The following is a 26,697-nucleotide window of genomic DNA, read 5'->3' on the forward strand; positions in this document are numbered from 1 at the left end:
ACCAACATGGGCAACAATGTAAACAACCAACAGTGACACACACCACAAAATATTTATTTCGAGCAAATAAAAGTACAGAAAATTGCTCTGTTTTGATTCAGAATGCACACCACTCACATCAATCAGATGACCTCTTAGAAAACAAAAGATGTCAACGAGAGATATTTATATTACAGACATATACGTATATACACAAAACCCCCACACCGTTTAACCTAGTTCTAACCTTAACCCTGGAACCAAAACCATGAAATAAACACTAATGGACCCCATGTTTGTCCCCAGAAAGCTGGTGCGCGACCCACCTGTGGACAGATATTTGTGGTGAATACAAAACAAACACACTCACGCACACACGCATGCACATACACACACCTACACAAACACAGAAGTCCACTCCCACCTCAAAGTCCAGCCAAGCCTGAAAGTACATGAAAGCTTGATGTCCTTTCCCAAGCCTCTCGCTGTGTTTGTTTAATAGACATTTTATCCTAACACATTCTTTAACTGAAGGTGTAGTGGGGAGATGAAAACAATAGATATTTGGTCTTTGAGAAAAGACAGGTGCCTGCCTCAATAAAGGAGAAGATTGACACTCAGGAGAGGAAGATTAGATATTTAATTCTGCACACTGTACCAATCTAAATCTAAGAGCCTAGGGATGAAATTATCATTCAACATTTTACTTTGGCCAGTAAGATTCTTAGTTGTTGAATTTTGTACAGGTTGGGAAAGGCAGTTTTGGGAATCCATCATTATATATACTTCAGGGTTAGTAGTGAAGCAGCAGTAATGATGCCTGCTGGCTATTTAAACATCTATGTGACCAGTCATAGGACACAAAGCAGCATGACGGACAGTATTTGAGTGTCTATCATCAGTGGTGTTCCTTTGCTAACCTTTTAACTGACATGACTCCCAAATAGAGGAAGTCCTCAGTTCCTTTTAGACCTTCGTCCTTTCCTGTAATAATCCATCTATCCGGTGAAGATTTTAAGATTTTAAGGCTTTTGCCAATCAAGTTCTGTTTTTACTCAGTGTGGTCAACTTGATCAGCACATTCTGGTAAAGGGCATGACATTCTTTAGGGTCATCATAAATTACTTCCTAGTTTCGGATTACAAATGATGACTTCCTTAATTTACTCTGTTAAAATAATTAATTCAGTGCATTCAGCAGCAAACAGCTATTAAAGATATAGTGGAGTAATGAGAATGAAGTTACTCTCACTCTGTGTGTTATAATTCGAGCTTCTCCTTGCTTTGTTGACATTGCCGGGCCAGTTGGTTGTCTCTACACCCTTGGCCAAAAGTTTTGAGAATGACACAAATATTAATTTTCACAAAGTCTGCTGCCTCAGTTTTTATGATGGCAATTTGCATATACTGCAGAATGTTATGAAGAGTGATCGGATGAATTGCGAGTAAGATTGCACCTAAATCAACCATTGATCGGATCATCAAGAACTTCAAGGAGAGAGGTTCAATTGTTGTGAAGAAGGCTTCAGGGCGCCCAACAAGTCCAGTAAGCGCCAGGACCGTCTCCTAAAGCTGATTCAGCTGATCATCGGGGCACCACCAGTGCAGAGCTTGCTCAGGAATGGCAGCAGGCAGGTGTGAGGGCATCTGCACGCACAGCGAGGCGAAGACTTTTGGAGGATGGCCTGGTGTCAAGAAGGGCAGCAAAGAAGCCACTTCTCTCCAGAAAAAACATCAGGGACACACTGATATTCTGCAAAAGATACAGGGATTGGACTGCTGAGGACTTGGGTAAAGTCATTTTCTCTGATGAATCCCCTTTTCCATTGTTTGGGGCATCCAGAAGGTGAGCGCTACCATCAGTCCTGTGTGATGCCAACAGTAAAGCATCCTTACAGACCATGTGTGGGGTTGCTTCTTAGCCAAGGGAGTGGGCTCACTCACAATGTTGCCTGAGAACACAGCCATGGATAAAGAATGGTACCAAAACATCCTCCGAGAGCAACTTCTCGTCAACACTGCAAATATTGACTCTTTGCATAAACCTAATGTAATTGTCAATAAAAGCCTTTGACACTTGTGAAATGCTTGTAATTATACTTCAGCATACCATAACATCAGACAAAAACATCTAAAAACACTGAAGCAGCAAACGTTGTGAAAACCAATACTTGTGTCATTCTCAAAACTTTTGCCCAAAGCTGTACAAACAGCATACAGAACAAAAGAAATATTTTCACATTGGTGCGATAAATCAATCAGTTACTGTGACTTCAGTGTGAAGATTCCAGGGGAGAGAACTGAACAATACAAAAGCAACAAATAGAAGAGAAATCCAGCCAGACTCCACACTACCCATATCTTTCACACAGTCAGGATGCACTACGACAAGAATTGTATTATTTACCAGAACACTCTTTTACATTCATATTGCATATCCCTTAAATGTGTGCGTGTGTGACAGTGATACCTCTGCAGTGTGGTCCCTCATCCCAGCCGTCAGTACAGTCTGGCACCCCGTTGCAAAGTTTGCTCATGTGGATGCAGAGATCTGTTCCTCCACACTGGTACTCATTGGCAGGACACCGTGATATGGTACTGTGAGGACCTGCGGATTACACACACAATTATGGTTGACTGAAAATGAAGTAGTGTAATAATCATTTGTATATATGAATAAATGTCCGTTTTGCAAGTCAATATCTTGTGAAATTCAGCCTCTATTCAGGTCATGACACCCTCAGAAACTCTACAGAAACAGTACAGATGAGACAAATATGTTATCTTCTAAAGAAAAGCGGTAACTTTTCAAAAATGTGCTTTAACCCTGGTTCTGTTATTGTTTCCCATTATTGATCATATAATTATCTATTCATTTTACACAAGCCATTTGAGCTGGGCATAATTGTATTCATAGCACCAATCAAATTAGAGACTAGATAGTCCATGTATGTATGATTCTTGCAAAAATGGCTACACATATAAAATCAACTGAAAACAGAAAGACATTACTGGTTCAAACCAACCGTTAATCTAACCCAAAAAGTATTTTTCAGTAGCATTATTAACTTTAGATTAATGTATATTGGATGTGTACTAGATTCAGGTTGTGCAGTACATCAAAGTAATGCAAAACTTAACGTGCCCTGGTTTGTCTTTGGAGAGGTCTGTGTGTGTCACTAAAATGGTTCTTTCTGAGTGGATTTGCAATAAGAACCATTCTCAGCGGGCAGAAACACAAGTGCACTGTCATGCCAAAATGGATACCAAAATTGCACTGTAGCACCTTATCTGTGAACACAGCTCCAGCTGTGCAACTCCACACGCCCAGTTACAAATGGGTTTGTTTGGAGCCATGTCGGCATGTACAGTACAGCAACATGTACTTCCTGAGATGGATCTTACCTTGGGATCCTTGCCAGCTCCCTTTTTCTCTTTCATCCATTTTGTCCTGACTACAAACTGATCAGTAAAGTAGAAATGCTTTCAAATCAGTCTTTATAAAACACTGCCCTTTCATCCTGCCAGTGGATGACAGATTTTCTGAAAGACAGCACGACTACGGGCGTCTGACAACATATTTGTCAGACTGAAGCAACACAGAAATATTTCAATAACATCTGCCCCTGTGAGGGCAAATCTGTTTACTTCATTTTTGTGGATGGCACCACTGTGGTGGGCCTCATCACAAACCATCAGGCACCCAGTTACAAGACAGAGGTAACCTGCAGTGGGTGTGCCGCAAACAATCAGACTATCAACACACTAAACACAGATCACACAAAGAGCCCTCATGCTCACCATTATTGCAAATAAATAGGCCAACTTAGTGGCATATGAACTGGAAAAACCTTTAAATAGCATCATTCAAGTATGGGACAACAACACGGGACATTTCTCCATGTGGCTATCAAAGATGATCATGGTCTTAAAGACATTCCTGAGCAACAGATGGACTATGAAGGCCACATATTTAATGAGTAAGGCAATTGTATAAACCTTCACTTAGTAAATAAATCTGTCTGACTCAGCAGAGAACGTTCAATTTACAGTAATTAATCAAAGCTGTGTGTCGTGATGTTGGGAATAAGCTATAGATTGTGTGAGCTCCTATTGTACTACGTCTGCAAGCACGTTTTGAAAACGTTCATAAACTGTGTCTGTGAGAAAATCCCAATCATTTGCATGTATCTGAATGATTTGTTCAAGGAAACCGGCATGTTTGTTTGCTTCTGCCCCCCCCCCCCGTTTCCCAACGCTAGCTGTTTTGTTCTTTTACCTTGTTTCCCAACAGCTCAGCATTCCCCTTCTCATCTATCATGGATTTATATTCATCTTTTCCTCTTGCCAATTTAGCAGGCAAAACCACAAGGCAGAAATTCAAAGAACCATTGTTGTGGCAGCAAAAGATGGCCACGAGAGAAAACTAGCAGGAACTACAAACACACCATTATCCTAGTTGGAACTGGCTAAATAACTACCTTCACAGTATGCATACAACCATCCCAGAGGCAAAACAATAAGCATGCCAGTGTAGTGGCGTGTCAGCCTGGTATTATAGTAGTATGTGCTAAAACAGGACTTTGGGATCCCTGGGGGGTAAAAAAACATATTCATCTTGAGTGAATATGAGTTTATCCAAAACTGCTCCCTCCAAGACACTAAATGTATGCAGCTTTAACTCGATATAGAAGTGAATGTACTTCTAAAATCACTGCACAAGCAGCAACGGCTTTTTGACTTCATGGCCTGACTGAACTCTTTTTTTTGGATGAGGTTCCCTGCCTTGTGACTCTGACCAGTCTTTCATCCACAAAAAGACTAATGACTCAGCACAACTTCTGTCCTTAAGTCCAACTTGTCCATGTGTTGCCAACAACTCAGTTCTGTATGTCCAAACTGCTGTCAACACTGTCCAAGTCTACGGACTGTGAGATGACTGATGAACCATATACCCGGCGAGACAGTGATTGTATTTTGGCCCAATAAGCATAAATAATGCACACAGCCACCCTGGTTCAATAATCTGCTTATCGGTACTTCTAAAGCTCCCCTATTACCTCATTGTATGTTGTGCGTTTATATCATATACAAACAGAAAGTTACAAACGATTATTTCTCTTTTCAAGTGGAAAGCGTGCTTGAACTCTTTCTTGGTGACCAGTTGCCTGGCAACCTAGCAGTGAAAGACTCGAGGTCCCTGAAATTGGCCAATGGTCTCAATGGCTGATGGTTTAAACCAGTGATTCTCAACTGGTGGGTCGTGACCCAAAAGTGGGTCGCGGACCCGTTTTCAGTGGGTCGCGGGCCTTTGCCTGACAAAAAAAAAAAGAAAAAAAAAATGTTGTGATTTTATTTTGATGGGCTTTTTTTATGCAGCGGAATTATTCCAGCATTTATGGCACTTGTTCAGCGGTGCAGGAAAAACACCGACCAATGCGTTGTGAATCACATCACCTGATGAAGCTCAGCCAATCAAATATGGGTATTCTGACAAGTTTCCTGACTTGAGTGAGATGTACACACACCGTGACACACGGGGGAGAGACGAGGACATATGAGCAGAGCAGGACTATTTATTGAGGTGTGAGTCGTGAAAGTCAAATCATAGGACGATCTCCAAAAGAGAGAAATGGCCAGAGAGACCAGAGTCATTAGACTCTGAAGAATTCACCTATACGAGTCTGTCCAGTCAAACACTAATTTCTCTTTTTAGAAGATGAGAAAAATATAATATTGTGGCTTTTTCACTTCACCCTGAATGAACTGAATTTAAAGCTGCAGGGCAATTCAGTGAATATAATTTTGCTGAAATGAATTTCGTTAAGTAATTTATTTTTTAATCCAGCCGTTATTTTACTTGAAATGAGAAGACCATTTATTCATGTATTTCTATGTATTATTTATAATCCATCCAGTTAAATTTGAAATATGAGAATAATATTTGTTAAAATATAATTGATGTGTACTTTCTTTATTTGATTTGACAGTTGTTTACTACACAGAGACGTTATTACTACTAGACTTCTTGAATATAGATATACCCAAATTATACAGTATATATAATTTGGGTCGTGGGTCCCGGCTTGTCATTAAGGGGTGATGGTGGGTCCCGCAGCCAGACCAGTTGAGAACCACTGGTTTAAACCAATATACAACATGATTACCTGTTAATTAGTCTTCTTTATAGGAGTAAGTAGGTGTATTTTTGAACTTTGGAAAGAAAGCCAGGCTAGCTGTTTTCCACTGCTTCCAGTCTTTATGCTGATAAACTAAGCTAATCCCCTGCTAGCTCTAGTTTCATGTTTAGCGAATAGAAATGAAAGCGGTATTGGTATTCTCATCCAACTTCTCAGCAGGAAAGCAAATGAGCATAATTCTTTCTTTTATAACTAAAAAGTTGCTAAAATGCAAACAAAGTGCATGAAGGTCTTCCTTTCTTTTCTTTTTCTTTTTTTTTTGATGCATGGACTTTGTTTTGAAAACAGATCGCTCCTCTAAAGGGCTCATCTTTCTCAGCCCATGTGCTAAGTCAAACTGTTGGCCTTCACTCGCTCTCCTTCTCTAGCTCCTCCCATCATTTTTTTTCCAACATCTGTTGACCCATTTACAGTAAAGTGTTTAAGAGGGAGGGCAGTGTGTGGAAAACGAAACAGAGTGAGACACAAAGAGAGAGAAAGAGAAAGTGAGGGAGTAGACATAGACGACCGAGTGGAACACCTCATCCACAGGAAGTGGACAGAGCCCCACAAGGCTTCATTCTTAAGCGAGCTGGCAGCGGTCGGCGGTGGAAAAGGCATTGCTAATTTGAATTAAACAGGGTCTTTTATTCAACATTCCTCTTGTGTGAGTGAGCCAGGTTAGCAGGCCCAAACCGTTTTCTCTTTGAGAAGTTTCTATTTGCTCGGTTTCTCTACACAGCTTGTTGTACGGTTCAGTGAAAGATCTACACAAGCTGGCTGGTACAGCTTCAACTATTCTGTTCTGTAGCTCAATTAGAGTGCCCAAGGAAAAGGAAAATCATCCTGGTGTTCCCATCATCGACCCATACAGGCTATCCCTGTGTCAGAGGCAATGGGTGAAACCGAGGGTGGAGATTTAACTATTCTTTTCCTATGGAGAGCTTGAGATCGTTCCAAGGCTTCACTTCTCTCCGCTACAGACGTCATAAAGACGTAAGCAGATACCAGGACAGAATTCACTTCTTCCATAGGCCTGTCTGCTGCAACTAATTTGTTTGAGGATGTACAACCAGACGCAAACAGCGTCGACCTTCAATATCAACCTATTCAATAGGAACGCCTGATGGATACTTTTCTGCAGTCCACCAAATCACCATTAGAGCCAAACAAAGCTTTTCTTCTCCGAGCATCCATCAAAACAAGACAGCGTAATGGATTTCAGACACCTTGCACGAGTGGAATATTTAAGCCGGTACACATAGAAGTAGATCACATGCACTTTTCCAGTGCTAGGGAGTGAGAGCAGAGGGGGTGTCGAACGATGGAGGGGGGGGGGCAAGAAAACTAAGGCCATTGTTCGGATCACACAAATCGGCTGTGACCCCCTACAAAGCAGGCTGAGCCGCAGTGCTGTAAGCAGCGTCTCATGCTAAGCCTGATCTGTGCTGTAGCACGGTCACCTGGAGGGGGAGAGCCGGCAACATGGCAAGGGCCACGGGGTCACAGTGATGAAAGGGGAGCTGGCACTTTCTAATTATGTGCTGTTTTAGGATTAATATTTTAAGACACACTTTCCTTGCTCGCCTAGGACCGCTTATACTTTCACGACTCTTGACTTTTTTCTTTCATAAGTAATGTTTTTTTTTCAGAATTATTCAGCTTGGAAACGGTGTCTTGATCTGTGTTACTTCTCCAGTGGTCAGAAAGGAGGTCCAGCTGACTGAGAAGGAGTCAGGATCTGGGTCTGGATCAGGCCTGTCCCTGTGCCCAAAAGCTTGTCAGGCTGTGGGGATTTTCCATTCACTAGCTCATGCCTCCACTCCATATGCAAGTCAACACAATGCTTAGTCAACCAATAACAAACACACAAAGAAATAACAAGACACTGCCAGTGCTAAAACATAAAAGGGACTCTATGTAGGCCAGAATGAGGCCAACTCCAGAGAGCAACAAGGTTACTATTTCAGCATAAACAATGGCAGAAATACACTTACATATCCTGCTAACAAGCAAGATGATTAAAAATAATCATTTTCACAGACATCAACCATCCACATATAGCTAAATAATTTAACATTTTGATCCATAAATATACCTCATGAATAAATAGTGTTGCACACCAGCACCTCTTAATACAAATACTGGGTTTCACGGACCACTGATGTCCCCACAAACCGGCTGGCCCTCCCTGTGAACATGACATTTTCTTGGACAGAGCACCCGAATCTTGCCCAAGCAGCCCCAAGGCGCCCCTTGACCTCCATCCGCCGTCTGCCCTGCCAGAGAAACGAAACTCCAAACAACTAGGACACCGAAAAAAAACAAGACACAACAGCACCAGAGCTCCATTGAGGCTTATGGGCTGCCATGGAAGTGTGTTATTTTGATTTTGCTACTCAACACAGCCTTGTGAAAAAGATCACAGGCAGCAAAAGAGCAGGCACAGCCACAGCTAGCCCGCAGAGCACAGAGGGCAACATTTGTTTTTTGGTAACAACACTGTTTATTTCTGACAGCTAGCCCATAAACACTTCACTCTGCAGGTGGAAAACAACACATTAACCTGCCACTCCAACCACACCTGTGAGGGCCTTTACAACTATTACAGTGGGTTTATTTACAGCTACATGAATTCCCTTTGTCCAGGCGTTCACACCTCAGTTCAACAATGTTTTTATACAAACTGACAGCATGAATGCTCTTTATTATAAGCATCTCTGGCGTTCACCCTAGTGGCAGACTGTGTTCCCTCTCTGCACTTGATGGTCTCTGGCTCTCTCTGCTCACCCCATTCCTTCCAAGATATCAACACCACATTTTCATTGCTTCCTGGGGGGGCTTCTGGGGTGGCTGGCAGGGTGACAAGCAAAGCAGGAAGGTCTAAATCCAGCTCTCGAAAGCACAACAAACTGAGCCTTCTCCAAACACAGCAGCACTGCTGCCACTAAGGGCACAGAACCCACTCAGCAAACAGTTCTATCAGCAAAGTGAATTACAATATTCATTCAGCACAACACAACCGGATAGCACAACCAAATAAATAGATTGAGCCTATGTAGGTATTGGTTATGAAATAGGAAGTAAATACACCCAAAGGAAATCAAAGGGGGAGTTTCAAGAAGTTATATCATCCATTGGTGCACACCTATTTCCTTAAGCTTGTGCATAAAAGGGAAGATGAAAGTTCAAATAACACACACAGATAAACTATTTTTGTCTCTCTTTCTCCCGTTGTCTCACACAAACACACACACAGATGAAAGAAGAAAGATAGATCTATTGCGGACTGAATAAGTTTCTTACGCAGTGACTATTTCTCAGATTGAAAAGACTCATTATTTGATTCATTCGCCTCTTATTTCCTCACAGTGGGCCGAGGATTAACTTTAAAACTATTGGTATTGTGCAAGTTTTTCTCGTAAAGAGCCGAGAGGGGGCAATGCTGCTGCCCCACAATGACTGTTTTGGCTTAGAGTTCTTACCCAGAAAGCCAGACAAGCTTTATTCATCAGAAATTAAGCGTCAAGCCCCTCTTCCGACAGCCATTTTCATTTGTTACGTAGGGCATTAGAAAACCAATTCAAAGGACAGACGACTAATTATCGCGTAAAAAAAACATCTATGCAAATGGAAGGAAAGGCCCAAGGGGGTCAGAAAGGAGGACGAGAGTAACCGTCGCTCTTCAAGCCAAGAAACCCGAGCAGACCGAAGTTAAACATCCAAGGCAGAAGACAGGCAGTGTATTCAATAATGCAATCTCGCATACGGAATGTAGTCATTTATTACCGCTACTTATAAGACACACGGTAGTTTGCCATACAGACAGAGCAGCCACAAGGCATAGCCAGGTGTTCAGCATCTGTGAGTCTATAACTTCTGGTTGCATGGTGTGGGGGGGGGGCCTTCAATTATCATATTGTTATTGTTTATGTCCCTCATTCTACCACATCATAAACCCTGCTCTAAGCTATGCTCCCTGTCCTCCCTTACCCCCACGAGGGTCCCTCTGTCCCGCCCCACTCCCTTCTGAGAGAGCCCTGCTGAGATTACATAATGGTCTTTTTAAAATTTAAACCCCTGACACGCTTTTCTTGGCTGAACACAGGCCGGCTCTCTCGTTCTGCTTCAAGGGGCCAGCTTTGCCCTCTCTAATGCCCCAGCCTCAAGTCCTCATCTAAAAATGGCCAACTGGTGGCTTGTGGATCACATCCGCCTCACCGCACCCTTAAATAAAACATGTATAGATCATTCCTGCAGTTTCTCTATTTGTCTTTACTGTTGCTGTTGCACACACTCTGTCTGGAATAAATTGGGACCCTTGCAGGGGTTTGCACTGGTGGAAATAGGTGCTCAAACGAAGGATACCTTCGTTTTCATTTACTCCCATCCTTGTCAAAAGTCATAGGTTTTGAAATTGAGGGCGGAAACATCAATAATAAACTAAATTTAAACAACGGAAAAAATGTGTATTGAGAGAGAATTATCCCCTTGCCTCTGCATTTCCCCTCAGCTCTATGGAACATTTTAACATCTTTCCGGTCATACTTTGAAACCTTATTGTTTCATTTCAGTCTAACTGCTCTCATTAGCATTGTTTCCATACACAACACATGGCTGTTTTCAAGGGAAAACCTTTGATAGACCAACTGTACACTACCTGCAAAAAGACAGTGCACAACTAGCTAACTATGCTAGCTAAGTTAATAGTGGAGCATTCAGCAACTAAGCCAAATATCTTCATCAGAGGTTGATGGAGACCTAAACAGAGCTAAAAAGAGAGTGAATATTACTGTTACATTGACCCCGACATTAAGTAAATGTTGCTCTGTGCCTGCTGGATGTGTAAGCAGGCAATTGTTTGATAACAAGGTAGCCAACGCGATAATATGTCAGTTTACAGCATTTTATCTTTTGTCCCAAATTCCACGTGAAATAATAATAAATCTACAGCACATCCTTGCATCAGCTCATATAACATCACAACACATAACCAACTGGGATGGTATCATATTTAGTGCAAAAAACATTCACTACTGAAATGCATGGCATTTTTCGGTATTGCAGACACATTAGCTCATGATGTGGGAGCTGGTTTAAGAGTAGTGTACACTCTTCTGTTAGTGTCTGATGTATTGCTTCCATGAATATTTTTGAAGTACAAAGTGTGAAGCATCTTTTAACTTTTTTAGAAAGGTAAAATGTATGTGAGAGAAATGAAGTGTGTGTGTGTGTGTGTGTGTGTGTGTGTGTGTGTGTGTGTGTGTGTGTAGATGGGGAGCAGACTGTGCACATGCTCTCACACCTGCATCAGGTTCTTTTAGGGACAAGGTGCTGCAAGGCAACACTTCTACAACAGCAAAGGTTGTTTTCCTCGTCATGTCAGTGGCTTTTAGGAGACAGCAGCAGGATCAAACACATCACTTCTTCTAAATTGGAACAGTATAAACACTGACTTTTTGGTAAATGACATCACTGAACAAATATACAGCAAACAATAAATCCCTGTTCGATCTCATTACAAATGCTGTGTAATCAAACTTCTGAGCAAGTGTACAAAATATAAAAACTTCTTTTCAAGACCGTCTTTCATTTGTTTTGATGGGAGTCAGCGAGACGCACATTACATCACGAATGATTGTGTTTTCCACTCTGAAAGTGGCTGTTACAAAAGGTCCTCATCTCCTAAAGAACTAATTGCAGCCTATAGGTGGGAACTGTCTGTAAAACTGCCCTTATTACAGGCCAGGGGCAGGGGGACATCATTTCAGCGTTACACACTTCCTGTGTATCCAGGGCACACTCACTACACATGGGAATATTTCAGGACCCCAATAAAGTCTACGGCCTAAGGAGATGGCACCTCTACCAGAGCCTCCACCCTACCTGAGGGCTCTCCAGACAAATAATCTTCACATGTATCTCCCGTGTTTCAATTGTTCATTGATTAGCAATAGAGATGAAAGCGCTGTATAAAAGGTCATATGCCCAAACAACCATTTTGTTTTTGTTTTACTCTTTCAGTATCCCTCTATGCCAGTCTGACCCAGCACCCCGGGGCACAAAGAACAGCATTGTGGGGGTTACACAGCAGGGCAAAGCAGCTGCACTGGACAGTGACTGACTTCACTGGCAATAGCCAACACACTAACAAAGCCCCATCCACACGAGTGAATAAATAAACCTCTCATGCATCTTTTCAACCAGAAGCATCTGCAAAAGCACCTAAAGAGCACATTTATCACAACAATAAAACTACAAATACTACTCAGTGTATGGGTGGTGTACATACAGTTTGGGATACATGCTCATAAAACCTATGACAATATGGTATTTAAATCCATTTTCATTTTCAGTCCTTGTGACAACCTCTCCAGCTCAGAAAAGTAGATTACTGTTTATTGTTCTATATACTGTATACATTTAATGAGTTACAGAAATGTGAATCAACCAGCCATTTGTAAGTGGGTTGATATTCATTCAGTGCTCCACAGCTTCAACACTCAACATCTGCTCTGCACCAGACATCATATTTTGAAGCTTTGTTTTCCAAATAGCATTTTGTTTTAATTTTGGATCATTTGACAGTAGAGATCCGCAGGAAACATGCGCAAGAGAGGCTAGACATGCTACAAAGGTCTGAATTGAATGATGGAGAGGTAAATGTTTAATTATTTAAAAAAAACATTAAAAAGGAGTAAATAGTGTGTTTGTTGGGGACTTTTTTAATTGCAGGACGGTGTATGTGGGACTGAATCAAATAAACTACACCGCCCATGTTCCTTGTGATGAACTAATATGTCTCTACAACAAAGGTCTATGGCTACTTAGGCAAAACTTGTTAATAGGATTTATTGACTGTTTTTGGTCTTTTCAAGAGGTTTCTTGGAAAAAACAAAACTATACAGAATATCAACAGACTTTTCCTTTAATTTGAATCCAATAAAAAAGAAAGTCACAATTCCAATGAATAGCCCCTTGACAGACTATTTAACCTTCAGATAAAAGATAAAAGTGTCTGTAATGCACTTTTACCTGCCACGTTCTTTAATAACAGTCTCAAAAAAAACACGTTAATTCCAGGAAGCTAAGATTAGGATTGGCATTTTTTTCTCTCTGACTCATTCTTGGGTTTTCCACCGTGACACTGTGAAAAGGCAGGTCCCTGTACAGCATAGGTCCTATAACTGTTGTTTTTGAAGGAGTTTGGCATAAGCTCGAGCAAGCAGAAGACAGAATACGGAGTCACTGTTGTTCCTGTCCCAGATAGAGACATGGAAGGAGGCTGGCCCACAGATGAGAACGGGGAGAAACAGCAGGTTTCTCCATTGCTCTGGGCGAGTCTCTAATGACTTCCAGACCTACGCTCATACAGTCTCTGTGTCTAGACTGCAGCTACAGCACCCTGGCCTCACTCACTCTCTTCCAGCCAAACACCCCCCCTAACACACACACACAGACACACACACACACAGTACTGTCCCCCCTACCCACCCTAAGCCCTCTGAAAACTAGAGGCATGTCAGTCGGAGGGGCTGACCAAAAAGACACTGCTGCTTTCATCCCCTCCCCAGGGATTCAGCCTCTCAAAGCATCTCCACTCTAATGAAGACTTTGAAATGACAGCTTTTTTTGCCTTTTTTTTTCAGCCCTACTTTCAGTTTGTCTCATGACTGCATCCTCTGTGGCTCTGAATGCAGAAGGAAATCACATCTATCATAGAAGACTAACTTTGTAAATCTCCTAATTGGGCATGACAGGACTGTTTAAAGGCAGAATGACCTCTCTCACTCGCTGATAAAACACCCCATTGTTTTCTCCAGCCTGGCTGTGGTTTGCCAAATAAATCTAATAGGCCAACAAGCTCAGTCTGAAGACTGCATTTAGAACATGTGTGGAGGGATCAAATGCTCCAGTGAAATATCAGCATACCAAACAAAATGTCAGGACAGCAGGTTTTTGATTTATTTCTGGGGTTGTTTTACATAAGGACTGCACCTGTTGAATATTCAAGTCAAATGAATCTACATAATTCCCACATTGCCAAAAGAGCATCTTCACAGAGATGTTGAAGATGTTACATCAACCAACTCTAAGTTTGTATTTTTTCAGATGAATAAAACGAAAGGTTCAGCTAATATTTGATTTTCCTGTACTCATATCAGAGAAGATAAGCATTGAGAGCTTTTATCCCACATACTGACACACAATTCATAGGCTTAAATGAGCAAAAAAAAAAATCTACCACATAAAACAGAAGTGTCCAAAACCCACTTGACTAGGAGTGCTTATGATACATTTATAGATCTGCATACAGTAAGCTGAAAAGCATTTCCTCTCAAGGCTGCAATTATCTTCCCTGAATGGTTTAAATGTCAGCCAAAGTTCACTCCGCTGTGAAAGTCATATGCAGCAGGATCCCACACACAAGAATTTAATAAGTGTCAATACAAGAGATAGATAGATATATATATATATATTTATATATATATATATATATATATAGTGTACTGTCTTTATAAGACTTACAAACATCAGGCTCCTCGTCAGACCCATCTGGGCAGTCCTTCTCCCGGTCACAGCGCCAGCCCTTAGAGATGCAAGTCACCCCGTCTTTACACACAAACTGCTTTGGGCTGCAGGTCTTTGGAGCTGAAAAGAGACAAAGAAAAAAGTGAATTAATTAAAAGGTTTCTGAAAAAAAAAAAAACAGCTCCTTTTGTGTCTGTGATTCTATTCTATTCCTGAGGTCTCATTAGCAACCAGGGTCTGCTGGATTCAGAGTCAATAGTGGCCCTCACTGGTCCTAATTAGGTCTTGGAAAGTAACTACTTGCTGGAGGGGTTAGAAAACAGATACACCAAAACCCAAACACACACACACACACACTCATGCAGGCTTTGCATAAACTTGCTGCACCTAAATATCCAGGTCAGCGTTCCCAGGCCACTAACAGTGATGCAACATGTCTGGAGGATATAAAAGAACATCTTGCTCTGTGAATTGCCCCCCTATCATCCATCTCCCCTTCACTCTCTAACCTTTCAAAAGAGAGGGGGAAGAACTGCTCCCCACAGCCAAATGGGGGAGCGTTTTCAAACCCACACTAACTCAAGTCCTCTTAAAACAACACTTAAACACTCTGACAACACACACGAACATGCGACAAGGCTGAGTCACCCGGGGGAATTCAGGGGAAGCTCTGAGTGGAGGTTGATACACTGTTGATTACTGCTGATTGGGAAATACATACCAAAAATGAAAGACATTTGTGCACTTAACTATTTTAGTGTGCAACTAAAATAATTTCTAAAAGTAAGAAAAACAAACGTCCAGGATGTAAATGAGTACATTGAACTGTATACTCGGGATTCTACGAACTCTATTTGAGAATATAAGAGCTGACCTCAGCCTCGTAACGGTCTTTCAGTAAGCAGGTGTTGAGCCGTCATTGAAAAGTAGAGAAAAGCAAAGATTAATGGATTGGCTACTTAAGACTATTTATATTGTCCTGTTGTCCTTTTATTTCCATGACCCCCAAGAGTTATTTTACACTAAATAATTCAAATGTCTAATGAACTAATAAACAAACAGAGACCTTATTATACGATGTGTGGTCATATGTCACAGTAACGTAGAGTTAACAGTAGTGAGGACACACAGGATCTTGTCATATTGTGGGTGTATAGCAACAGACGGGGACACTAAAGGACAAAAGCATCAACCGAATACAAAACAAATATAATGAAGTATTTTTCCTTAAGTGCTACTTTCATAAAACATTCTTCCAAAACTATTAATTCATTAAAACACAACTCACATTTCACCGGCTGACATTTAAAAGAGAGCAACGGGCGATGCCGAACTACACTGTAATAAGAATTCACTGGATATTTCAGGGTTTAAATATTCATCACCGGGCTGTGATTGAACTGATTTTCATATCATCCGAGCTCTTGTTTCTCTCCGTGCCTCTCTAAACATCTTTTTATATGCACTCCCCTTTCCTTTATTTCTGTCATCACGTTGAATATCAGGTGTGGTGGCGTCGACGTCTCCCCTGTACAGATACTTTTCTGAGCTACTCGGGTCAGAATATGAAGCACAGATTGGAGACGGTGATGTTATTGTAACTCTCTCGATTATTTAGGCATATAGCATGATGAATAGGACAGGGGGGGGGGGGGGGGGGAGGGGGGGGGGGGGGGGGGGGGGGAGCATGGCATTGATAGGGGTGGATGATGGGATCAAGCAGGATAAACAGGATGACTGTATTTACATTTAATGCTAGCCTCCGACTCCAGCGGCGAAGGTAATCTTGAAATGGAGCTCAACCCAAATACCATGAATTCAACCTGACATATTGCTGCACACATTCACACACACTCCCCACTTACCCTCCTCTGTGTACCGCTGTGATCGGTGTGTGTGTGTGTGAGAGAGAGAGAGTGGGTGGTGGGCGGGTTTTGTGCATGTGTGTGTGTGTGTGGCTAGAGGGGCACCACAAGGACTTGAATTATTCATGAAATGCAACCAGGCTTTTGTTAAAGTGTTTCCTCTTTGTTCCTCATCCTTCTTCTTCTGTGCGTGTTTATTTGTTTGTTTATTTTGAGGTGTCACCACTAGCCACAGCAGGCAGCTTTTTGCGTGCATCTGTCTATTGTTTATTGAGACATGCTTTTTACTCGACATGCTGTTAACTCGCGTTCCGATAATGGATGCTGCTGACAGAAACATAGAAGGGGCCAATAGAAGTAGGTCAGGAGGTTAGGTAGCTGAGGGTGAAGGAAGGCAACGACAAGGGTTACCTCTGGCTCAGCTGGCTGTGAGGGTTAGAGAGACGCAAAGGGGGAGCAGACGAAGACGATGTTCAGAGTCAGCCTCGGGCCATCCAATCACAACACCACTTCTAATAATATACAGTAGGCATAGTTGCATTTATGTCGAATATTGTTTTATATCATTTAGGCAGAAGTAATAAAAATATTTTTCGGGCCATTTTTCTTGGCACAAAGCACACTGGTGGTCGAGGTGGCAAACAGTTGCATCTCGCTTACTGCTTTTCTTAATATTCTGTTAAAAGATTTAATAATCAACTTTACGATGAGCAACTTTTGGGGCTGACTGGAAACACACCGATAGATAGTGAAAATGTATTTATGCTGGAAAACAAGGCTCACCTGCGTTTAATAACTTTAATATTGTCAGTAATGCAGGTTCCAAACTGAAATGGCATATAATGAAAAAAAGATGAATGATTAAAGTTGTTTATGGTTTCCTTTTTAATCAGACCTACAGTCAACATTTATCCAGATATTCTAAACAAATAAATTAAAATAAATAATTTGGAAGTATATACTCGCACACCAACAATGACTACTGAAAAATGTCAGGTCAACCTCGTATAGCAGCACAATTACTTTTGGGTCAAAGCTCCTCAGCAGATCCATACCTTATGGATGTTATATTGCTTTGGGTTGGTGGACATACTTTTGTATTATGATAATTTGGCCATTGTTCTTGAAACTTTCATGCCTATAAAGCCTGTCAAGCAGGACACCGACAATACATCTCTGGTAACAGATGTTGACAAACATTTTAATGCCACTTTAAAGTCAATCTGTGCTTGACTCAATCAGGATTTATCTCGCTAAAAATATCTAAATAAGGCTTTAGTTGTCTGTCTGACGTTTTTGTGAACTGTGTGCATAATACGTCCGATTTCAACAGGTTTGTCTTTTGTTATAAAAAGGAAATGATGCAGGAAGGAAGAGGATGCAGCAGAGAAAAGATGATAAACAGATGGATATCACACAGGATGACATAAGAGAACAAGCTGGGTGAACTCGGCTAATGAGAGCAAATGGAGAGGCGGGGGGTGTGTGTGTGTGTGTGTGGGGGGGGGGGGGGGGTCTAAACGTCAAAGGGGGGCAGGGCTCTCACAGCTGGAAGCAGGCCTGAAGATCTGAGAACAGACTGAGCTGGGCTGGGATCCTGAGATGGGATGGAAGAATGTCACACATGCTATCAATGAACTGCCTGTGTGTTTACCAAAGTGGTGGCTGAGTGAAAATGCTTTGGGTCATCGCCATTTGGGCCGGATTACAAATGCCCACTGCCCTCTGCCCCCGCCGCTGTCTGATGGTCCTCCAAGATGAGCTCAGTCCGGATGGGAGGAAGAGTCCTCTTTTAAGGCAAACACAAGCCTTGCCCCCCCAGCCACAGCCCCATTTCCTCTGACAACCACAACAGTGCTATAAATAAGTTGGAGGCCTGCCCTCTGAGATCAGCCAGGTCACTACAAAGCTCCAGCAGACACTGAGACTAGAGCCTCATCACGCACCACTCAACAGCGGTTGGAGTGAAGGTGGACTTAAAGTGCTGTCAACAGTGGTGCTGAAAGGGAGCTTAAGCAGTATGGAATCCTTTCTTCGAAGCCGGCCGCATAAGGTATCGCACCTTCAACTGGACCTCCACTGTTCAAGTGCCTTTGAGCAAAACAATCTGCACCAGCTCCATGGCTGCTGTTGCGTACCTTTTCCGGTGCTCACAGTAGAGGAAGACCACAAACCAGAATGTCAGGGATCAGTTAAAGTATCTGCGAACTTGCAAACCCTGTTCATCAATCTGTCCCAGTATAACAAGATAAAGAATCTGCAGCCATTCTAGCAGCTCTGTGAGACTGAAAATAGGTACAACGGTGCTTTGAGCTTAGTGCTAACATCATGTTGAGCATCTAAGTTAAGCGTATTAGCATGCTAACATTTGCTCATTAGCACTAAACACAAAGCAAAGCAGTAAAATATTAACCTGATTAACCTGATGATGGAGCTAGATGACAAGTCAACTACAATCCAATTAGTTCATCCTGATGGGAACATGAATGTCTGTACAACATTTCATGGTAATCCATTCAATAGTTGACAAGACATTTCACTTAAAGCCACAAAGCTCACCTTCATGGTGCACTAGAGGAGAAGTCAGAGAATCATCAAAGTCATCCGGATGCTTCCACTGGAAACCATGAATGTATGGAGCAAATCGTCAAATAGTCGAGATATTTGCACCAAAGTGTTGGATGAACCGACTGACAGACATTGCCCTCCATAGAGTCATGCTGCTAGCACGGCTGCAAAGGCTAATCTAATAGTCTTTTGCAGAATGCTGTGCAATGGATGATTGTCTTTAGTTAAGATTATCTTTAGTTAAGATCTGTTACCAAAGCCTCGTTGCATAACCCTGGACTCTACAGTACCTGGCTCAGGGATTCCCCAGTGCTTTTGTGAACCTAAGTCACTCACACGCACACCTTGTATATGTCAGTCTAGAGACTGAGAGGTGGAGAAATACAATGCAGGCATGGAATCTTAATTGTGCATGCATAAAGTTAATGCTTTTACATGACAGCAGCTGCTTTCCTTTATACACACACACACAGGAAAAAACCTCCTCAGGATACATCCGCTCAGATGTGAGGAGGTCATCCTTTGTAGCTGGCACTGATTCATCCAAAACTATTGAGAATAATAAAGATGGCAGGCCAAACAAAAGCACCAGGTGGGTGTGTTGGGTAAAGTAAATGCATCGTGAAGTTTTTCCAAGACACTTTCGGGGACTGTTGCAATGTCTGCTGAGGGAAGTAGTCGTTTAGACTACTGAAGATAGCGTGTACTCGCAATAATAAAACACTTTTACTCAAGCGGAGAAGATAATTCCACTCTCCCAAATATTCTTCACCGTGAGACATGATAAAGCTCCATTATCTTTTCAAATATTTAGGAAAGGGAGGTTTATATAAGGGCAGGATAAACAACCTGAATTGTGTGTAATCAATCTCGACATTGAGGCCCACTTGGCCAAATCTTTATATCTGTTCAGAGGGCCACAGACTGGAATACCACTGCAACACAGCCAGTTTAACATCGACTCAAAGCTACATTTCGTCACAGAATGCAAAATAATTAAACATCAGAAAAGCTGTAGGTTTAAAATAATAACAAACAATTTGGACCAGTTCATGAAGAATATCAAGTGAGAAATGTTTCTAATATGATATGTTCAGCAGCACTACAGCCCTGATTAACTTTCTTTTTAGATTTAAACAAAACAAAACACACTTTTGGCCAGCAGTCAGAGAGCAAGCTCCCACAACAAAGCCAAAAGGGAAGACATATAGATAGAGACTGATGTAGAGCAGAGGGGGGGGGAATACTTTGCTGACCTTTGGGCTGACCTGAGGGGGTCCGGCTAAGGCCAGGAAACAAGTGAAGTGTCTATATTGGCCTATTTGGCTGTGGCCTGCCACCTCGTCATCCTCCTCCACAGCCCAGGCACCAACGCTTCAGGATTTTGTAATGCAGGAGAGTGAGAAGAAAGATGAGGGAGGGAAAAAAAAGTTTTCCAATTTGACATTTTACAAAACAGAGAAAAAGGGGCCCCAGCTGTGCCTCTTAAATAAACCTTTCCGGCCGAGTTCGGAGGAGCTGAGGCAGTCGGCTGTGAACAAATTAAACAAAAGTCCAGACAGAATTCCGACATGATTACCACAGAGAATGGACGACAAAGCGTATTTGTATTTACATAGCAGTCACCATTATTATAGCAACAAGAGTTAAAGTTCGGGGATGTTTCTGTCTGCGTGCATAGCCGCTCGACTGCTCACCCTCTGGATGACTGTGTAATTCAATCATGTTTTTATGAGATATTTTGTGTGTTTCTAAGACAGTCTGTGTGTTTGCAAGTCCATGTAAGTGTGTGTTGTACCTGCACTGAGACCTGGGGAGAATTAACATCAGGAATGTGCTTATGTCTGGTGAAAGTTGCCAAGTAAAATGGGGCTCCGTCATGCAGGATAACACAGTCCTGCCTGTAACTGTTTGAATCTTGACGGTCAGATCTGAGCACACACACAGTCAATCTACACGAGCCTCCGTGGCAGCGAGAGGCAGAACCTATTAAGCCAAGCAGAGTAATCAAATGTGAATTTAATGAAGAGCTATTTGGATGTCTGGCTGAGATTTCACCAAGTCTCGGGCCCCAGAGTGGTAATCAACCACGACTGCTATTTGTATAGAGGGAGTGTGGCGGCTCTGAGGGAGGGGGCTACGACCTCCTTCACGTCCACGTAAGGATTTACCAAATTCAGCAGGAGAGTTGGGGAAGAAGCAGATAACCACTAGGTGTGATCCGCCATTATCAAGTTAGTCAGTTTAGACAAATCCCTTTGCCCCACCACTGCCAGAGCACCCGCTGAACGTATAGCTGCACAGGGAGAAAAATGACAATTAAGCCTACTTAGTATGCAGCCGAGGGGAACATATTAAAGAAGATTATGTGAAATTCTCTGGTGCCTTTTCATAACACCGGTACAAGTTTCAAGTGTGACGCAGGAGCTGGTTGGAACGAGAAGTGATTCTCTGGAACGTTCTCTCACATTCCCTACGCATGTGCTAAAGTAACCTGAGCACTGCTAAAGACTTTCAGTCAAAGAGTTTTTTTGAACATTTCACTTCCTGGCACGAGTGAAAGATGAGAAGATCGATAGCACTCTCATCCGCAGCGGGTTAGCTTAGCTTGGCAAGTATTCACCACAAACAATCTCTCACCCATGCTGTGTTTTTGCTCAGGCGGAAGGCCGAAATAATGATTGTGGGTTCATGTGAGGAGATTTCAGCCACAAAGCGAAGGGTGAATGCCTGCTTGAGGGATTAGTGTTACAATTAGGCTTAGGTTAAGGTTATGGTCGGGGACTTTGTGTTTAGGATTAGAAGTTTGGGAATGAATCTAAAACACGGTTGCATGAATAGCGACCTTGATGCTGAGCGTGTGTCATTAAAAACGCATTGTTTGCAAGTGTAACGTATCTGAAAATGTCAGATGCGGGGACTCCTAATGAAGATGTTGAGTTTTCATCCGACAATGAATGAATTCATACGTAATCTACAATAGGTGCGATTCTGCTCTGACACACTTTTGTCCCAGAAAAGCCGGTAGCAATGGCTTAAATGGAAGTGAATGAATGTATGTGTTGTGTGGGCTGATGCTGAAAATAGACTGTATTTTATCTGGTGGAGGAACCGAGGTTGGAAACATTTTATGAACAAAAAACAAAAGACGATTTATATCTGGAGATGGAATGGAAAATCAATGTTATTTGCGACAGGAAAGTAAAATGACGCTTGGGATTTTTCATGTAATCAATAATTATTTGAATCGACAGGTTCAATGTAATGCAGCAATAATATGCAATATATATCCTCCATTGTGCATTTCCCAACACAAACAGCCCTTTCAGACTGACACAGTGGAGCGAGTTAATCCCATGTGTGCTGTTGGTGTGAACGGCTCAACGCAAATCATGCAACTTGACCCCGACACTGCCTGGCCTCAGCGTTAAAGGGTGAACACGGGTTTCTGATTCTTTAATATAGAATAGCTACTTTAGGTGTATAATATATAGTCAAAGATTCGACTCTTTTAAGTGCAATGTGGCAATTCATATTTTGCATTGCCCTGATGATTGGGATTGGAGTGAAAGGTTTATCCAAGAGTTAAGGTGGTATAGAAATACACAAAATTTGTCTTAAATTACTATTGTTTTTTTAGATACCCCCCCAAAATTTCCAAGTTTGCTCCCCAATTTTGAAACATAACCAGGTGCCCGTGCAGGCAACGGTTTGACACATCAACTTAAAAGGGGACAATCTGTCGGTGTAGTATTCACAGCCGGTTTCTGCTTCCCCAAGCGGCAAAAACACATCGGTTATTGCAGGTTAAAAGCTGAAACTTGCACATTAGTGCGAGCGTGTCAACTGGTTGTTATAAAAATGTAATAAAAAAATGTCATCTGCTCACTAGAAAGCACAAACCTGAATAAGGTAAATATATATTTGTTGTAGTTATTATTAAAGCTAGACAACATTTCCACAGTCAAACAAAAAGTCGTGACCCAATTCTTTTTTTTTAACAAAACATTTTTCAACAGCTGAGAATGGAAAGCTATCATTAGTGCTTCCCCACACTGTGCCACAAAGACAGATATAATAACTCTGAATTTAAAAAATGTGGTGCAACCAGAGGATGCAGGGGTGAACCCGGCCCCACGGAGATTGGCGTTCAATCCCGGGCTTGGCCATGTGGCCTGTCAAATACAATTATGAGTGTTTGCAGGTGGGAAGTTGCAAAAACTGCACATAAATGTTAATCTCTCCTTTTCTATTCTCACTAGAAGTATTCTGCATTACTCAGTTATACAGTTATTTCTAGTCTTCACAATGGAGAAAGAAAAATGGCATCTCTTCCTTGGTGTTAAATATGTAATGTTAAACCTAAAGTCATCATGCAGGATGGATTTCTGTCGCTTTGTCCCAAGAGAGAATAACCACTAAGTCAGACAGATTTTCCAGCCAATACAGCCTCCACCTCAGCATTTGCTCTTAGCTAAATCAAAGCCTTCAGGCAGGTATACAGGGCTTAGCATTTCTCTGAGCCTGCGTGAGTGATTTTTTTCCCCCTGTCCTTGCCTTCATGTATTGATATCTGCAATGTCTGAAGTTGCTGGCTAATGTATAGTGAATATACACGTTCATGAGGTTTCTGCTGATGTTCTTTCAGAGGGCCTCCTTAGACCGTGTTCTATCTCCAATCCTAAATTAGCTCCATCTATTCTAGATAGTGTATCTCAGTCAGTGGCTCACTACTCTAGAGTGGGTTAAAGGGCTGTTCTGACAAAGCCTGGCAACATGTACCCAGAGCACTTTAGCTATAATACACGTCAGCTTTTAAAGACTTCAGCAGTGTTTTTCGGCAATTATGAAAAAGGTCTCTTTTTTTATGAATACAATTTGATACAGTACAATGAGATGAAGAGCGCATTTTGAAAACATGTTGGGACTATATTTTTTTAAAGTTCTCTTTCTTGTTCAGCTGAGAAGATCTATACCTATCCATCTATAAATCTGTCCGTTCAGCGTGAAGCTGGATCCAGGAGACAGTTATCTTAGCTTAGCATAAAGCATCTCTTCACTGATTAACATGTTATATCATTGTTTAGTCTGTACAAAAACCAAAGTGTCAAACAAAAATGTGTGGATTGACTCTGGGTTATGTGTGGGACTATTCTTAGGCTGTGAGCAGTGACTTCCTGTATTCTCCTCGGATTGCTTTAGAGGTGCCAGAAGGTGGATTTTGATAACTTCAGGCTGTTTCTGGTCTTTATGCTGAGATTAGGTTTTTTTGGCAGGCTACATATTAAACAGATCTCTCGACGAGAAAGTGAATAAAAAAAAGGAATAAGAGGAGCACTTACCGATGCTTTGAGTATTCAAAGATCATTACAAATAAATACCTTCTAGGCACTAAGATTTCACATCGGGTGGGACGCAGTTGTATTCTCATTTGTGTGCCAGTTGGAAATCTATGGCTACAGACAATTTCATTGTTACTATTCAGCCACATAAACCATCGGTGTAATAATGTGACTGAACTTTACTTATAGCCTCCGAGTTGCTTTTCCCCAGGAAAAGCTGCTGACCAAAGTACTGGATTTTATATCTGCTCAGCTATGCAGTGGTTTTCAGTGTGTCATATGAGGCTTTTAGGCAGCAACCAACACTCCTTCAGTTATGCGCTGATCTAAACCATGAATCTATAGCAGTGTTGTAGAAACTTATTTGCATTAACTGCTTTTAACTCAGGTCAACAGTGACAAGGACCTAACAAATGTACTCTGTTTTCCATATTGCCCTCCGTTGTCAGTAAACAATAAAGTGGTAACCTTTTCGGCCATGTGGATGTCGCTGTGATAGCAGTATTACCCCAATAACAGCCAAATGCTGGGCCAGTGCTAAGGCCTCCACCAAATGCTACTGCAGAGAGGTCCACAGGGGGACAGTGCCAGCAGAAGCACTACATGGCAAGTTAATTAAGAAAAAAGGAGCTTGTGCTACTTAATGAATAAGATTAACATTTAGGGCAGGGAAATTAAGGAAACATGAGGAGCCAGGCATTTCAGATAGAGATGGCTCACTTCAAAAAACAAACATTTAAATGATTGTCTGAATGAAAAAAATAGAAGTTTTCCAAGGAAACACCACTTAAAGCCTTGAAGGACAGCACTGTCCATTTCTGAGGACTAGTGATCTTGTTTTGTAGTGACGTTACAGTACTTTCATGAAGAGAAACGATGCAAATTCTTTCATTAGGGCCTTTTCCACCAGGGCCCCCAATTAGCAGCGCCTTCTGAACAATTTGAGACTGTTCGTGGAGGTCTCCTCTGGGAAACAAAGAGCAGTTTAGAACCAATTAAACTCAGGGTTTGTTGGTGGCCCAGGGTCTTTGCTCTGGCTCCAGTACAGAGACAGAGAGAGAAAATCTTTAGAGGTCTAGAAATTGGAAAAAGGCGAGTTCCAGGCAAGTCTGAAAAAAAACTTTACTAGTAACATATGTGGTTCAAAGGGCCTAAACAATTAAAGGGGCAATCAAAGAGGGCTTAACAAAGTAATTCAGCTGTGTTTGAAGGGGAGTAACATGCAGTCTAATTTCCTACACAACAAGTGACATATTGGCTGAGGTCTGGTGAGTTTGGCTTCAAAATGTTACAATTACAGGCAGGCACCCAGTAAAATCTAAGGAATTGAGTAAGTTTCGCATTCAGTCTCACTGATTAATCTAAATCTCAGTTTGTTTCCTCAAGACGCTCTGACAAGCACAGCAGCCTCTGCGTCCCACTGGGTTTTCAAGTGAAGCTAAGGTTTGGTGATGTCCTCTGGTAAACTGCACAAGGCTGACTCATCAAATCAAGGCATTAAAGACTAAGAGGGAGGAAAATTTCACTGAAACAATAACAGTATATGTCAAGGCACAAACTGTTTGCTTTAAAGCAGTTGCTGTAGACTTAAGAGGAGGGAGAAACTACAGGTTATCCGAGTCTATCTCCAAGGTGGTAATTTATATGGATTTTGCTCCCTAAGAACCTCACAGCACTGGATTGCCAAGTGCAATGAGATGACTTCAAAGGCAGAGGGAAGCCTTTATGGCTCCACCATGAATCTCACAAAATGCAGCTTGTGGTTTAAGTCAGTCATGCATGTTAGAGTCCTACTGAATCTAATGAAATGTCAAATTTAGAACCCTGATTATCTTTACAGCAGCTAGTGCTCTATTGGAGGAATTTTTTTCCTCGCAGTAAAAGTCATCTAAAAATATTCTTAGCATTCATTCACAGGTCAGACATTCCCAAGATGAATGAGAGGCATTATATCGCTGCAAAAATAAATAAACCCACATTCCCTTTTCACCTGCAAAGAATTTAACAAATCTGTCTGCACCAACCCCCCCTTTGATAACGCCCTTTTCCTTTCTTACCAAACAGAGGAGCGCGTGAGTTGGACTGTGAGGCTTAATAGTTTCCAGAAGCGGCTCCAGTCTGTGGTGGTATGTGTTCACGGGGTCGTAGGGGGGAGCTGTTTTGAAAGGTTCGCTATCTGACTGCAGATCACAGTATGACTATCGGCATTCGGGGGGGGGGGGGGGGGGGGGGG

The 26,697-nt window shown here is 41.9% G+C and overlaps 1 protein-coding gene across 2 annotated transcripts in view; it reads right to left on the bottom strand.

Annotated features, from left to right (window-relative positions):
- The window catches only part of LOC116382728 (low-density lipoprotein receptor-related protein 1-like), an 85,774-nt gene that overhangs the window by 57,500 nt on the left and 1,577 nt on the right, over positions 1–26,697 (bottom strand). For both annotated transcript variants that reach the window (XM_031845990.1, XM_031845982.1), the window contains exons 2-3: positions 14,687–14,809; positions 2,449–2,586 (exon numbers count right to left, since the gene is read on the bottom strand). In XM_031845990.1, the coding sequence (XP_031701850.1) occupies positions 2,449–2,586; positions 14,687–14,809 (261 nt within the window). The remainder of the gene's footprint in view (positions 1–2,448; positions 2,587–14,686; positions 14,810–26,697) is intronic.

The sequence above is a fragment of the Anarrhichthys ocellatus genome, unplaced genomic scaffold (genome assembly GCF_004355925.1).
Source record: "Anarrhichthys ocellatus isolate YVR2014 unplaced genomic scaffold, GSC_Weel_1.0 scaffold1, whole genome shotgun sequence".
Lineage (NCBI taxonomy): Eukaryota > Metazoa > Chordata > Actinopteri > Perciformes > Anarhichadidae > Anarrhichthys > Anarrhichthys ocellatus.